The 15,312-nt window shown below is 48.8% G+C and overlaps 1 protein-coding gene across 1 annotated transcript in view; it reads left to right on the forward strand.

The window, feature by feature from the left end:
- Gpr156 (G protein-coupled receptor 156) overlaps positions 1–14,850 on the forward strand; it is a 100,330-nt gene extending 85,480 nt beyond the window's left edge. Inside the window, exons 9-10 of the mRNA XM_048422842.3 lie at positions 5,677–5,835; positions 11,814–14,850. Of these exons, the coding sequence (XP_048278799.3) occupies positions 5,677–5,835; positions 11,814–13,094 (1,440 nt within the window). The 3' untranslated portion in view covers positions 13,095–14,850. The remainder of the gene's footprint in view (positions 1–5,676; positions 5,836–11,813) is intronic.
- The last annotated feature ends 462 nt before the right edge of the window (positions 14,851–15,312 follow it).

The raw sequence follows: 15,312 nt of genomic DNA on the forward strand, positions 1-15,312 counted from the left end.
CACACACACACACACACACAGAGAGAGAGAGAGAGAGAGAGAGAGAGAGAGAGCAAGATTAAAATGCATTTCCTATTACGGAGGTTAAGAATAAAACCAAATAAAGGAGGATGGCAGAAGCAGAGAAAACATCCTGACAAGGAGAGAAGAGATGGAGAAATCTTTAAGCCTAAGGAGGAATGCTCTGGTGGCTGTTTTCCTAAGCTGATAGGCCACAGGGCCTTATCCATCACCTCAGTGATCTAGCCACTGGATGCTTTCTTTTTCCCTCTCTCTCTCTCCCTTTCTTCCCCTGAGGCTAGCCCCCCCATTCTGAATCCCTTCCTGTGGTGAAGCTAATGGCTCACCCCACTGTTGACTGTCAAGGTTACAGACAACTGGACCACCATGGCGTGGCATGTAGGCACTTCAGTCTCCTTCCTGCATAATAATTATCAACAAAACATTCAACCAAATAAACCAACAGTGGGGGGGGTGTATGAATGGATAAACCTGGGTGTGGCTTTTGTGCCACAAACTGGAGGGACTTTGCAGCATCTTAGCACTGTAAGAACTGCACTAGAGAAGACTACTAAAAGTGGAGGCTCACCCGGGTGGTGGTGGCGCACACCTTTAATCCCAGCACCCAGGAGTAGGGGCAGGTGGATTTCTGTGAGTCTGAGGACAGCCTGGTCTACAGAGTGAGTCCAGGGAGGGCAGGACTGTTTACACAGAAACCCTGTCTTGAAAAACCAAACCAAAACAATAACAACAAAAAGAGTGGCGGTTTGCCGGTTGTGGTGGCACACGCTGGTAGGATTTGCTTAAGGAGGCAGAGGCAGGAGGATCACGAGTTTGAGGCCAGCCTGGGCTACACATTAAAAAAAAAAGAGTGGAGGTTCATTGTTTGGGCCCCTCCTCCCTAGCAGATGCGGAAGTGAGGAGAAACTTTGGGGTAGCCTAGCCTTTTTCACCATTCCTTTTCTTTTTTATTTACCTGTGAAAGAACTAAGCATTTGCCTTGCCACCCTCTCATCTAGCTAGGGATCTCCCCAGAACACCATTGAAACGCTAGAGGTTTCCTGGAAGGTGTCTGAGAAACTTCCTACCTTCCTGAAAAGAAATAAGTAAATACAGATAAACATTGTTGCCATGTCCCTTTTACCTTCTTTCTGCCTTGAATACCTGAATATATGTAATGTTTGGTGTAAAGATGCGATCAATAAAATATATTTATTATATGAGGGGACTGTAGCTCCTTCTGTGTAAAGATATACAACCAGGACAGGGCTTTTTTTTTTTTTTTTTTTTTTTTTTTTGATGTTGTTACTTTGGTTTGGTTTTGGTTTTTTGATTTTCAAGACAAGGTTTCTCTGTTTAGCCCTGGCTGGAACTCTCTCTCAGTAGACCAGGCTGCCCTCCATCTCATAAGAGATCCACCTGCCTCTGCCTCCTGAGAGCTGGGATTATTGAAGGTCTGTGTCTCCACTTGGCAAAAGGATTCTTAAGGAAAATGCGCATGCACAAAGGAGACCACATGGCTGAAGGTCCGGCCACTTTCTACAGTTGGAAATGTTCCAAGATATTTATTCTGCTTGGTCAACAGGATTCCAAGGGCATTGCTTCTTTTCAACAAAAGCAAACCTCAAAGTCAGGAGTCTAGCCTTCGATAATAAAATATTGAATAAGGATGAAAACCGATGCTAAATTGAAATGAAACCCTGAATAGGCAATTTAGACACTACAAAATATTGAGTTAGCAAACTAAGGGAGCAAAAGACAGACAGATATAAGAGACAAAATTTTAAAATATATAAAGAATAGGTCTAGGGGCAGAGTTTATAGTGAACAGAGGGAGAGAGAGGGCCAACACTAACTACCAAGGACCTCAGAAGGAAAGGCTTTCTGAGGAACACGCCCTGTGAAAATGGAAGCAGTCTCCCTGGCTGGCCCTGTATTGTGTTTCTGCCTGGCACTCTTACCCTTTGTCCTGAGCCTCAGCACAGGACTCCTTCCTCTGGTTAGAATCCTCTGCAGCTGTGCTGAACAGATTAACTGCTGTCTCCCAGAATTTACCTACTGCTGCCAACGGTGCAGGGGCGAGCGGGGAGGGGACCGCTACTGAGTCCCGGAATGTGGTGGGCGGGCGGCCGTCCCTCCCCTGCCTTACCCCTTTTCCTCCTGGTTTTCTTGGCCTTCCTGTCTCTTTACCTCTCATCTTTTCTCTCTCTCTCTCTCTCTCTCTCTCTCTCTCTCTCTCTCTCTTTCGCTTTTCCCTCTTGAACTGACTGTGTTCTGAGACTAAACTATATTTTATAGTATTATAGTTTTAGGGACTAAGTCGTTTTTCATCAGAGAAAAATGACCGAGGTCTGTTCCTAAATTGATTTCTCCTCTGAGCTCAGAGATGTTTGGTAGAAGCACGACTGGTTCTCCCTGTGAGATTCGCGCTGTGCCCCCAGGGCTGAGAGACAGCTGAGCACATTAGGGAAGACGTCCGTGGGGAGCTAGGGGAGGATCGGATGATGGCTGGAAGGGAGGTGAGTCCTGGGCTAGCCAGAGCCTTCCAAGCTGCTGTCGGAAGGGTCTCTAGGCGGCGCTGGAGAGCAGGGTAAAGCGACTGAAGGGAACCAAGAAGCTTGTACACAGCTCTCAGGAAATGCCTGGGTGTCTCTGATGCCAAGCGCTGAGGTCATCGCCAGCCTCCAGCCAGCCCCTGGTTTTGTGACCTGAGTGTGACCCATCCCCCCTTCCATTCCATCCCGCAAGGCAAAATTCCGAGGATATTTTCTCTTTCCGCTCCGCATCTGTGACACACTTAGGACTTGACCCCTTTCCCTTGTACCCACAAGACTGGAGAATTGTAAATTTATTTATCTGTGAGTCCTTTGGTCACATCTTAGCTGGTACGTACAGGCAGTGACGCACAGGGTCCTTCCCCTCTTTAAGTCTGGTGGGAAGCAGATATAAGAGGAATTAAGATATGTGTGCCGAATGCTTTGGAAGCTGCCCTAGACTTTCCTAGAGCTGGCGCGGCATCTTCACAACAAACAGGCGTTGGAGGTCAGTCTTGACACAAATGCAGCAAGCAGGTAGAAAGAGATAAGACCGAAAGTGAGAAAGAACTCCTAAGAGTGGGAGAGCTCCAAGGAAGGGATATCCTGACTTTCATATATAATAAGATCTTTTCATCTTATTGTATTTAAAAATACTTTTATTTGTGTGTATGTGTGTGCATATGTGTATGTGTGTATGCCATGGTGCACAGATGGAGGTCAGAGGACAACTTTCAGGAGGAACTGGTTCTCTCCTTTCACTGTGGGGGTTCCTGGGAGTGAACCCAGGTCACCAGGCCTAACAACAAGCACCCCTACCCACTGTGCCATCTTGCCAGCCCACTCTTGGCTATTTTTCAATTAATTTTATTTTTATTAATCTTTTATGTGCTTGCATGTATGTCTTTGCACCATGTGCATTCTTGGTACCCACAGAGTCCAAAAGAGGGTACCAAATCCCCTGGAACTGGAGTTACAGACAGTTGTAAGCCAATATATGGGTGCTGAGACCCGAACTGGAGTCCTCTAGAAGAGCAGTCAGTGCTTTGAACTGCTGAGCCATCTCTCCAGCCTCTCTACTATTTTTGAAATAGAGATAAGGTGAGAAGTCAGAGGGTAGAGGGGCAGCTCTGTGGGTTTCTAGAAGCACGGTGTGGCCTGATGCCACTCCGATTCCCACGGGTACTGGTTTCCTGTGGCTGCTGTAATAATCACCAGTGGCTTTAAACCAAACAAATGTATTGGTTTTGTCTTAGGGTTTCTATTGCTATGAAGAGACATTGTGATCACAGTAACTCTTATACGAAACATTTAATTGGTGTGGCTCGCTTACAGTTTCAGAGGGTCAGTCCGCTATCATCAGGGCAGGGAGCATGATGGTGCACAGGCAGACATGGTGCTGGAGCTAACAATCCTTGCATCTTGACACAGAGGCAACAGGAAGTTGACTAACAGTCGCACTGAGGGAAGCTTGAGCAAAAGAGACCTCAAAGTCCACCCCGACAGTGACATAGTTCCTCCAACAAGGCCATACCTCCTAATAATGCCACTCCCTTTGGGGACCATTCTCTTTTAAACCACCAGTCTTGAAGTTCTGTAGGGCAGATATCTGAAATGGGTTTTATTTGACTATAACCAAGGTATCCATAGATCTGTATTTATTCTTCAGACAAGGGGAGAATCCATTTCTTGGCTTTTCCAGTTTCTAGAGACCCCCTGTCTTCTTTAGCTCATGGTCCTCCCTCCCCCTTCTGACCCAGCAAAGGGGCATCTTCGTGGCCATCCCTCCTCTCTCTCTTTACCCCCACCTTCTTCTCTGACTCTCCTCCTCCTCTCTTATATGGACTCTTGTAATGACAATGGGCCTACACGAATAATCCTTCCATCCCCAACCTTAACATTACATTCACAAAATTCCATTGGCCATCTGAGATAACAAACAGTCAACCAGGTCCAAGGACTCAGAGACAAGTAAGAGATGTGAGGAGTCAGAACATGTGCTATAGCATCCACATCACCCAGAGGCCAGAAAAGATTTTTTTTGCTGGTCCTTTGAAGGAAGTGTTTTGATCCTTGAGGATCAATTATGGATATCCCAGGGAATACAAAGAGTCAAGTCTTGAGGACCAGGACCTTCAAAAAGAAGGAACTAAAAGGGAATGGAGGACTTTGGTCAAATGGTGCCTTGGCTTCACCAGCTTGGGGAGGGGGGGTGTGCTAAACCCAAGGCTAACATGGCCTTGTGCTTATGTTGAGCTAGTCCTTGAAAACCGTGCCAGCATGGCTCCAGCAGGGATATTGAGATGCCAAAAGTAAGAGATCTCTGCCTCTACTGCTGCAGTCCCCTGTCATTCACATCTTGGCACTTGCTAGGTCGATGCACTCTGTAGCAGACTCCTGTCTGAGAAAGTTCTAGCTCACTCTGACACTATGAAAGTTGACCAGCCCATGCCTCTACCGAGTGCTCTCCAAAGACAGGTTCTGGACACCCAACGTTCTGTCTCTTCATCAGTTACATGAGAATCCAGAGTGTAGTGGACCTGATTCCAGCTGTCGAAAGTGATGTGCAACCATGGGAAAGTCACACTCCTACCCACTCTCACTGTTGAAAATATGGTCATGTGTCAGGCCTGACATTCCATTTTTGTTTTTATTTTTTGGGGACCTGTGGGGTTTTATTCGGTCTTTGGTCATTAATTTGGAGTAGAAAGCCTCGAACAATGAACTGGGCTCTCAACAGAAGCACATCGTTCCTCAACAACTGAAAATGCCAAGAGGCACTGCACGCTGGTAGAGGCAGCTTCATAGACACGTTCTTGTTCAGTCAACTTCCAAGCAGGAGCTTTAGAACACTGCTCGAGACACATCTTTGCTCTGATTTCCTTTGACACTTTGACATCAGAGAGGCTGCTCTGTATCATAGTCTGTCTTTTTCCTGGACAGTTTTAAAGCATGACACCTTAAAATTTCCCGTGTTTTCTGTCATTCCTGCCCGTGAACACTGCAGAGCAAATGACGTTGTAAGGAGTAAATAGCTTGTGTGTTGGTGACGGTGTCGTTCCTTGGTATTTACGAGCAAGAGCAAGGGAAGTATTTCTGGGCGTGTGATTAAATAAATAACATGTGTTCTTTTGACTAACAGCTGAAGCAATGGAAGGCATTTGAAGGAGAAAACCAAACAACCCGACACATGGCCAAATATTTCAGCACCCCTAGCAAAAGCTTCCACAGCCAGTTTGACGAGGACCAGAACGGCCACCTGAGGGATGAGAGGAGCTGCGTGGAGAGGCTCCTCACAGAGGTAAGGCCCACCTTGCTTAGTAGGCTCCCTGTGAGGAACTTCAACCCCGCAGAAGCAATCCCACGTGCCCTCGGGGCCCTGCATGCCTGCATGGCCCCTCGTGTTCTCACGGCCCCCATGTTCACTCTGCCAACATTCTCTGCCCTAGTTATTCTTCTACTTTCCCCCAAAGCCTGCAAAATCCCACCACCACCCCAGGGACCCTCATCCATCTCACCCATGCAGCAGCCAGGTGTAGACTGAGGTCTTTGTGCTACCTGTTGATGAACCAGACAAACTCGGGTCCTGGCCTCGAGGAATTTGCAGTCAAGTGGAACAAATGGATATTGATAAGTAAACATTTCGTCATAAACTGTGCTAGCAAAGACAGGAGAGGAGGTGCAATGACAGAAGAAAGTTTATCTAGCCTGCACCGAGTCCTGGCTTTCATCCCTGCCTGCTAACCCGGGTGTGATGGCAGCTGCCTCTAGTTCCGTCCTCAGGAAGTGAAGCAAGAGAGGTGAAGGTCATCCTCAGCTGGCACAGGGGGCTCGCGGCCAATCTGAGCTACAGGACTCTACCTCCAGAACCAAAGGAAGAAAAGAATTGAAATTGTAATGACGAGCAGGAAAGAAGCAATCAGGATGATAAGTGAGGGTGATGGACTGGGGAAGGGGGAAAAGGAACCCGGCAGAATCGTGAGAAAAGGCTCTGGATGAGTCTAATGATGAGGACCAACTGGCCAGGGGAAGAGTCAAAAAACAGACAAACAAGCAAAACCCGCGCAGAGGAAGCAGCATTAGAAAGACCCTGGCTGTAGTGACTAGGATCTGTGTGGGCACTCTTTATGCACAGTCGTGCTGTTGTGTCCACGACATGATGGGGCCTCTCTGGGACAACTCAACCTTCTCAGCGCCCAGCGTTCTCAGATGTGTCTGCAGGTGGAGGTGGGGTGAATAAGGGTCTCTGAATGTCACCACAGCATCAAGGCAGCTTGGGTGCCCCAGCCCTTCGGGTGCCCTGGCCCTTCTTTATTCTGTACTTGAACCAGAATTGGCCCCTCTCCCAGACAAGCATAATGTGGACTTGAAAACCCTGAGGACTCTGCTCCATAAGAAGGCAGTACAGGGCCAGGGCCAGGGCCAGGCGAAGGAATTAGTAAGTATTTTGACACAAATTAAATCAAATTACATACACACACACATAAATATGTGTATGTGTGTATGTAATTTGATAAATATATATATATGTATAGGTGTGTGTGTACATATATATATGCAAAACATGTCTGAGTTAGTGCTATTAGGGAAGCCAAACTTGTTTTTGATAGCAGGACTGTGTCCTAGGCATGAATATCCCCATGAGAGGACAGTGTGGGAGAAACCTTAGACTTAGACATGCCCAGATAAAAGGCCAAGTCTGGCCAGCACCCACGGTGTCTGCTTCTCTGGTCTCCCACAATATTCCCTCCCCTCTGGGTCTTCTCTACCCATCAGAGAAACCTCTGCTTTTCTGCACTCTTTATTAAACACTCTGGACATTATTTTAAAGCCAGCTTTCTCTCCACCTGGCAGGGCACTGGCCCTGCCTCTGGTGTTCTGTAAAGTTTTTAAAGAAATATTTTCCCCAATAAATAGAAGGCCTGAAACTTGGCTAGACTCAGCAGGACGGTCCTCATTTACAATCAGCTAACACTGGAACAGCCAAATGGACTGGAACGGATTCTTTAGCCTTATGGTAATTTTTTTTGAGCAGCTTATTGTACCTCGGCCATGCTACCCTGTTTCCCACGCAGTAGCTGAATGTGCTCTTTCCAAAAGAAACCTTGAGTCTGCAGGGCAAGAGCCCTTAGCAGGCGCGAGTATATTAGTAGCAAAACACCGCTTCTGTTAGGCTGGCAATGCCCGATCATCTTCCATAGAACAGGCCCGGGAACCAGTAGCCAGTGCTGGAGACCTGAGGTGGGCAGCCAGGGGATGGTTGGCTCTGTATCCTGGGTGCTACCCCTGCCCCTTCCTCATGCAGGACAGCCCCTGCCCAGCCAGGGTTTGGTCTAAGCTCACTAGACCTCCTTTGCAGTTGCCGTGACTTGACAGCCCAGCTTCTCATTCGTGTCTTGTGTTTTCTGTTTGTTTTTGTTTTTGAGACAGTGTCTGTGTAACCCAGGTTCCATCAAACTGTGATCCTCCTGTCTCAGTTTCCCAAGGACTAGAATTACAGGCGTGCTCCACCACAATCAGCTCTTCCCTTGGCCTCTCACACAGCACGTTTCTCTTGCACCAGTGCGCATGAGAGCAGTAGACAGACTGCCCCTTGTGCTGGCGACCCATCCTTTCCTCCTGGTACTAGAGACGTGAGATGTGGACTCCTAGGGTCTGTGCCCTCTTCCGGGTACCTCTGACGTGTTGCTTCCCACCATAGACCAAAATAATGATTTAAATATTCGTGCTGCCGCAGGAGGTCAGATCTTGGACTCCTTGTGGCAGGACCTCACACTATGCCTCTAATTAACACAAAGCCGCGGTGAAAACACAGTCTTGCTTCCTTTTGTGGAAGAAGGGAAATTGACTGTTTACATTGATGTTTCTAAATCCGTAGTCAGCCAGCTTCAGACGTAGTCAGCCAGCTTCAGACGTTTGGTGATCTGGGAGGAGGGCGTTCTTCCCATCGGGATGTTCATAAGAGTTTCCTATACTCAAAGTCATTTGTAGAGAAAACACGAGGAAACAGAATCCTGTTTCACCCCTAGAGTGGGCTCATCAGCTACGGCTTCTTCCTGCCTGCTGAGGCTGGCATGAGGATTTGCAGGGTGGGTTCCAGGAATGGGTATTGGGGGAGGAAGAAAGGGATCAAGTCCCTACCTAGCAGCCACCACCATGATTACCTTGCGAGGTCCTTCGAGCCACCTGACACATCCCACATAGCACAAGGAGCCTGAGTGTTCCCCTGTCACTCGTGGGCTCTGTTCTGGGTGAGTCTCCACTCACCAACCAGCCGACCTATGGCTCTTCAAAACGGGGAAGGAGACCTGGCAGGTGGGAACTCCTCTGAAAGTCCCTTCCACCTGCTCCACCAGTCTCTCACTGGCCTTGGCTTCTCTCTGATGGCAAGGAGGCCCACTAAACCATCAGGAAAACAGGAGAGCCAGCACCAGTAAATAATACCACCTCCTGGTTTTGCCCAGGGACAGGGACTTACAGGCCACTGCAGGTTTATTGGAAGGTTGTATTCCAACCTTAAGTGGTCATTTCTGACCAGGTATGGTGTGCATGCCTGTAATCTTAATGCTTGGGATATCAAAGCAGGAGAATTGCCGTGAATCTGAGGCCAGTTTGGGCTACACAGAGAGTTTTAGGCCAGCTGGGGTACCCTGTCTTAAAACCAAAAAGAATCATTTCTGGCCAACTTTTCAATGTAATTTGATAGACAAGTCTAGGTTCTGTCCATGAGCAGGCTAGAGTTTTAACTTCTGCTGTTTTTAAGATTTATTTATTATGTATACAGTGTTTTGGCGTGTATGCCTCTAGGCCAGAAGAGGGCACCAGATCTCATTACAGATGGTTGTGAGCCACCATGTGGTTGCTGGGAATTGAACTCCAGGCCTCTGGAAGAACAATCAGTGCTCTTAACCTCTGAGCCATCTTTCCACCCCCCCAGACTGGAGTTTTATTTTTGTAAGACAGAGTCCAGGCCGGGCAGTGGTAATGCACACTTTTAATTCCAGCACTCGGTAAGCAGAGGCAGGCAGATCTCTGTGAGTTCGAGGCCAGCTTGGTCTACAGAGCAAGTTCCAGGACAGAGAAACCCTGGGGAGAGAGAGAGAGAGAGAGAATTCTTTTGTTTCCAGGCATGATAAAGGGGTGTCCCAGGACTGGTCATTAGCTCCTAAAAAGGAGTCAGCCACAAGATCAGCACTGCATTATCCAGGCAAATCTTGCTGGAGCCCAATGCTCACCATACCATTTTCCCCAGAGTCTGTTTCATCTTCCTCAGCCCACCCATTCCTCGTGAGACACTTTTCACTGCTGCTCTGCCTTGTGCATGGTAGAACACACATTCTGAGCCAGACAGTTCACTGCTGCCCTCCACGAAGGCAAGAGTGTGGGCATGCCCGGACACCCAGCAGCAGCTCACACCCATGCCTGCTTCCTGCCTCACAGTGTGCAGTTAGGACAGGCACACTTCTGCAGCTGTCACCTGTCTGCCCTCTGGGGCACAGCCTGTTGACTCACGGACATCTGCACAGGAGGACAGTATCTAGACGGCAGAACTGCCCCAGCCTCCTTCGCCTTCTGCACTGGATTCTAGAGCTACTTAATCAAGCTATCTGCTTTCAGCTCCTATATTAATCCTTTTCTTACGTTATCACAGATTGATTTGGAAATGAATGGGACTCACTGTGATATTTCTGGGCCTGTATACAGTCTGCATTGATCATGGCTGTCCTCACCTTCTCCCCCACCTTACTTCTCCCCACCCCCCACCCCCACCCCCACTTCCTTCTTAGTTCCTAGTAGCCCATTTTCTACTTTTAGGTCATTATTGTTTTTGCATCGACACCCGAGGGGAAAATAACACGAACTATTTGACTGGGTCTGGTTTATTTCACTTAACATGGTGTCCTGAAATTCCAACCATTTTTCTACAAATGGCAGGGTTTCATACTTCTTCACAGTTGAATAATACTCTGTTGATGTTTGTTGTATTTTATTTATTAACTCTTCTGCTGACGGGCGCCTCAGCTGGTTCCCTCCTTTGCGTTTTGCAGTCAGTGCTGTAACAAGCATGGCAGGGTGCTAACGATACCGATTTCATTTCCTTTGGCTCTCTGTCTACTCAGGACTGGGATAGCTGGGTCACATGGTAGCTCTACTCCTAGTTTTTTGAAAAACCACCGCTTTGATGTCCAAAGTGGCTGTACTAATTTCATTCCCACCAACATCGTATGATGGCTATGTGCTCTCCACACCCTCACCAGCATTTTTAACTATAGATATTCTAACTGGATAAGGTTATTTCTCATGTGATTTGATTTTTGTATTTCCCTTATGGATAAATATGTTGAGTATCTTTTCATATATTTATTGACCGCTAGTATTTCTTCTTTAGAGAAGTACCTATTTAGATTGTTCACCCATTTTAAAATCGGACTCCTTGAATCTGTTTTGTGGAGTTTTTAAGTTCTTTCTATATTCTGCATATTGACCCTCTGTAGAGGAACTGATGGCAAACAAACGTCTCTAGGTCTATCGGTCATCACTGTGTTGTTTTCTGGGCTGCTCAGTAGACTTTTACTCTGATGTAACCCCACTTGCCACTCTTGCCTTGATTTCATGTTAAGCTACAATAATGCTGCTGATACACACACTTCTTTAAGAGCTCGTGATAGCCAGTTGGTTCCTTAGGCCTCTCACGCCAGGAGACCCTGCCACTTCCAAGGACGAGTTGAAGCTGCCTTGAGATTCTCGCTGGTTCCCGTAGTTCCAGTATGAATGGTACCTCCCTCTCCTTCCCGTTCTCCAGGCTGTCACAAGAGGCAAAGCGTTTGTTTTCTCTGTGGTTGTCCCGAGAGACGTGCTTCAGATTCATCTGTGGTTCGCACAAGTCTGAGAAGGCCGAGCTGAACAATCCCAAACACTCTTCAGTCTGGTTTCCTCAGAGTAATCTGACCCTCTTGGGGCTGGGGGAAATGAGATGATGCTGTAGCTACCAGCAAGCCTTGAGGCTGGGCCCCCTTCATCCTCATAGATAGCAGTACACAGTCCAGGGCTGGGAGGAGAGCCCATACTGCCTTTCCTGGGAACCACATACCCGTGGCTGTGCTAAACACTTGGCAGGCATTATTTCACCCAATGTTAAGTCCCGCCTCCAAGCTTAAGGTCACCAACCAGTACACTGAAAAAAAACTAGGATTTAAGCAGGGTCTCCAGTGTCACATTTTCCACTGCAGAAGGCCTTTAGAAACATCTTTTGTTGATGGTCTTGCTTTTATTCCACAGAAAAACGCAGTAATCGAAAGCCTGCAAGAACAAGTCAACAACGCCAAGGCGAAGATAGTAAAGCTGATGTCTTCGGAGTGCTCCTACGATTCCCCGGAGTGGACTGCCCCAGCTGCAGCCTCCGCCCACAGGCTGGCAGTTCAGGGACCTTCAGAACCTCCTCCTGCCTCTGAGAATGCTATCGGTGCAGCTGCCGAGGACTCCCTGCTTGCCTCAGAGGCCTCCCAGCACCTGAAAAGCCCTGGGGCATCTAGAAGGGATGCCAGTCCTTCCCCAGACCAAAAGGACAACGTGACTTTGAAACAGTTCTGTGATCATTTGGACACGGGTTGCAGCCAGAAGCCACAGACTGAACAAAGTGAGGATCCAGAAAGAGGTGATCAGGGACTCATGACACCCAGCCAGAGTTTCATGGCTGATGGAGTGGGGTGTGACCCCCATAGACCCAAGCAGAATTCAGAGGAACTCCCAGAGAGGCCACCTCGGGTCAGTTCAGTGGTCAGAGAGAAGCTTCAGGAAGTCCTACAAGAGCTGGACCTGGGTCCCGAGGCTCCCCTTTCCCCATTACCTTGTTCCCAACAGCTTTGGAAGAGCGCCACTTCCCGCAGTCCCCAGAAGCTGTCCCCATCTAAACTGGGTTTCAGCCCATATGTGGTGAGGAGGAGACGGGCAGCCCAGCGGGCTCGCTCCCACATCCCTGCCTCGGTGACCCTCAATATGGGGCAACAGGCAAATAGGACGGTTTCTGGTGCCCAAAGCGGGCTGGTTGGGCAGAGCCAGAATAGCCCCAGGCTGGACCACCAAAATGCGAGGTCCAAGGTACCAAGGTCCTCTTCTGTAAAACTGTCACCACTCACAGATCCTCCCCAGAGACGGAGTGCCCTAGAGGGTGGCAAGCGATGCCAGTCCGAGCCTCAGGGGGCCGGAGGATGTGATGTAAGCGCTCCTTGCCAACCTTCCGCTTTTGCCCTATGCCCACCCTCTTCACCGCGTCTGCCCAGGCACCGTCAGTCTCGACTCCTAGCGTCCCCTGGATATCCTTCCTTGTCCTCTGGGTGCTACAACCTGGACAGTGAGTCCAGCAGCTCAGACGAATTCTTTTGTCGCTGCCACCGGCCCTACTGTGAACTCTGCTTCCAGAGCTCTTCGGACTCTGGGGACAGCGACACCTCAGACAGTGACCTTGAGCAGGTTTCAGGACGAGCCTCCTGGGAAAAGCTGTGGTCCCGCTCCAAGCCTGTTGTGAACTTTAAAGATGACTTAAAGCCCACACTAGTGTGAGAAGCAGCAAGGTAGGGCTGGCCAGAGGCCAGTCTGGGTCCCTTAGAAATAGGGATCGTGACAGGAGAGCTAGATTACAGTCTTCGAGGACCAGATCAGCGCCAGCCTTGACCAACCTCAGCTGGGTTTCCACTGTGTTCACTCTTAATTTGAAGATGTCTCAATCCATGAAAAGAAGGGCATTGTCCACCCGGCTACTACCTCAGCATTACTGTGAAGAGCTTTGGCGAAGGACTGTAGAAGAGCTCCTTACCCTGAAGGTGCTAAATGAACGGACAGAGCTGTCCATTCAACTCAGCCTGTATTCTACGAAGCTCTGAATGTATACCAAGTGGCTAGCTGACTGGCTGAACAGAAAGATGCGTTGACGGATGGGAAAATTCTGCAGAACCACTGTGACCCACCAAATTAGCCTTGCGGTGACCAGACCTGCCAGATAGATAAGCCTACGCTGGTATCTGTCCAACCCGCAGGAAGGGTGACTGGCTTCCTGCTGAAGGCCGGAAGCATCACTGTTTCAGGGTTCCAGCTTCTGGTTCAAGTCAATGCAGCACTTCCTACCCTGCTTCTTCCTGTCCAGCCACTACCATGGCTCCTCACTCACCATGTTCCCCAGCAGTTTCCTGACATGTGCCCACGGTCTTCTCGGATGGACTCAATAGCACCTGTCTCTTGCTGCCTCCCAGTGACACGGCCGTTCTACGTGAACACATAGCAGCAGTCTGTGCTGGGAGACTTATTGGTCAAAATGGGGAAATAGGAAAGAAGAAATGAAGGGCCAGGAGTAGTGTTTAATCCCAACACTCAGGAGGCAGAGGCAGGTGGATCTCTGTGAGTTTGAGGCCAGCCTGGTCTACAGAGTGAGTTCCAAGACAACCAGGGCTATGTAGAGAGACCCTGTCTAAAACTAAAAGTACAAAAAAAAAAAAAAAGGAAGGAAGGAAGGAAGGAAGAAAAGAAAGCAAGAAAGACAAAAGGTTGTGAACATTTTGCCTGAGTCTGGCTTGGGACTTGGCAATAGCAAATTCTAGTAGTTCCTAACGACAACCCTTTAAAATAGATACCCTTATTTCTGCAGCTGGGGACCCTGGGGCTTGGAGAAATGCGATGTCTCTCCAGCACCATGGGGCTGGAAAGTGACTGGCCTCTGCCAGTTTGTGGATGCTGCTGATGGCTTTCCCCGGGGACGCAGCTCTCTATTCATTCTTCTGCGAGTGGCTGGCGAGAACGAGGAGAGAGCTAAACACAGGCAGAGTGGACTTCGAAGATGTGCTCAGCCTGCAGTCTCGGAGGACAAAACCAGTTCTTCACCCCCTCTTTCCACTGCCGGGGCACCCTGCAGTAGTTCCAGGGGAGCCACGGAGTTGATAAGAAGTGGATTCAGAAACCCATCTGCCACTAAAGCTGCAGGGAAGGCAAGCGGGTCCACTTCAATTGTTTAACCCGTCATCTCCTGCCCTGGCTGCCATCCTGCATCCGGGCTGCGTGTTGTGAAGGAGTTTGGGTTTGGGGGAAGGGGTGCATTTGATATAAAACATCTCACAGATGTATCACATTCTCTCAGGGTCTGCTGACACCTCGTGAGCCTCCAGGTGCTTAGCCATGGGGGCCCTGCTGGCCAGACAGCAGCTTCTGCCGTCTACTGTTCAATACCAACTTCATAATTTATTCTGCGTAGGGGGCTGTAGTTCCCATGTGTGTTGTTTGTATGATGACCAAGCATACCTTAATAAAAGGGAAATGACCCTCAAAGTAAGTCTCTTCTAAAGCTATAGTTTTGCTCTGGGGAGGAGGAGCCTGGGGAAGACTAAGCCGCTGAAAGAGGAGAAGATACAGAACTGCCCTTGGGCTGCAACAGTTCCGTGAACAACTTTGTATGAAGTTCCATTTGTAACAGACTCTCTGATGATCTCTCTGCACAGGTCCTTAACCCAAAAACATTCCCTTGAGCGGGTAGAGGACACGGAGAAGACCCCTAGAGACTCCTCCCAGCTAGTGAGGTCTCTGGATGAGCTTCTCCTTAGCTCCCCCCCCCCAGTATGCTACCACCAGCAGCCTTCTGTTCCTTATATTGGACCTGAGGATTCACAGTCAAATATCCGTGGTTCTGCTTCTAGACCCCCCAATCTCACAAGTCCTTCCACAGCCCCATTCGTTTCTAAAGTCTCCCCACCTGCCCACTATATGCACTGTGCAAATACTTTGCCTTTCAGGGTTT

The sequence above is a fragment of the Myodes glareolus genome, chromosome 2 (assembly GCF_982192425.1).
Source record: "Myodes glareolus chromosome 2, mMyoGla1.1, whole genome shotgun sequence".
In the NCBI taxonomy this organism is placed as follows: domain Eukaryota; kingdom Metazoa; phylum Chordata; class Mammalia; order Rodentia; family Cricetidae; genus Myodes; species Myodes glareolus.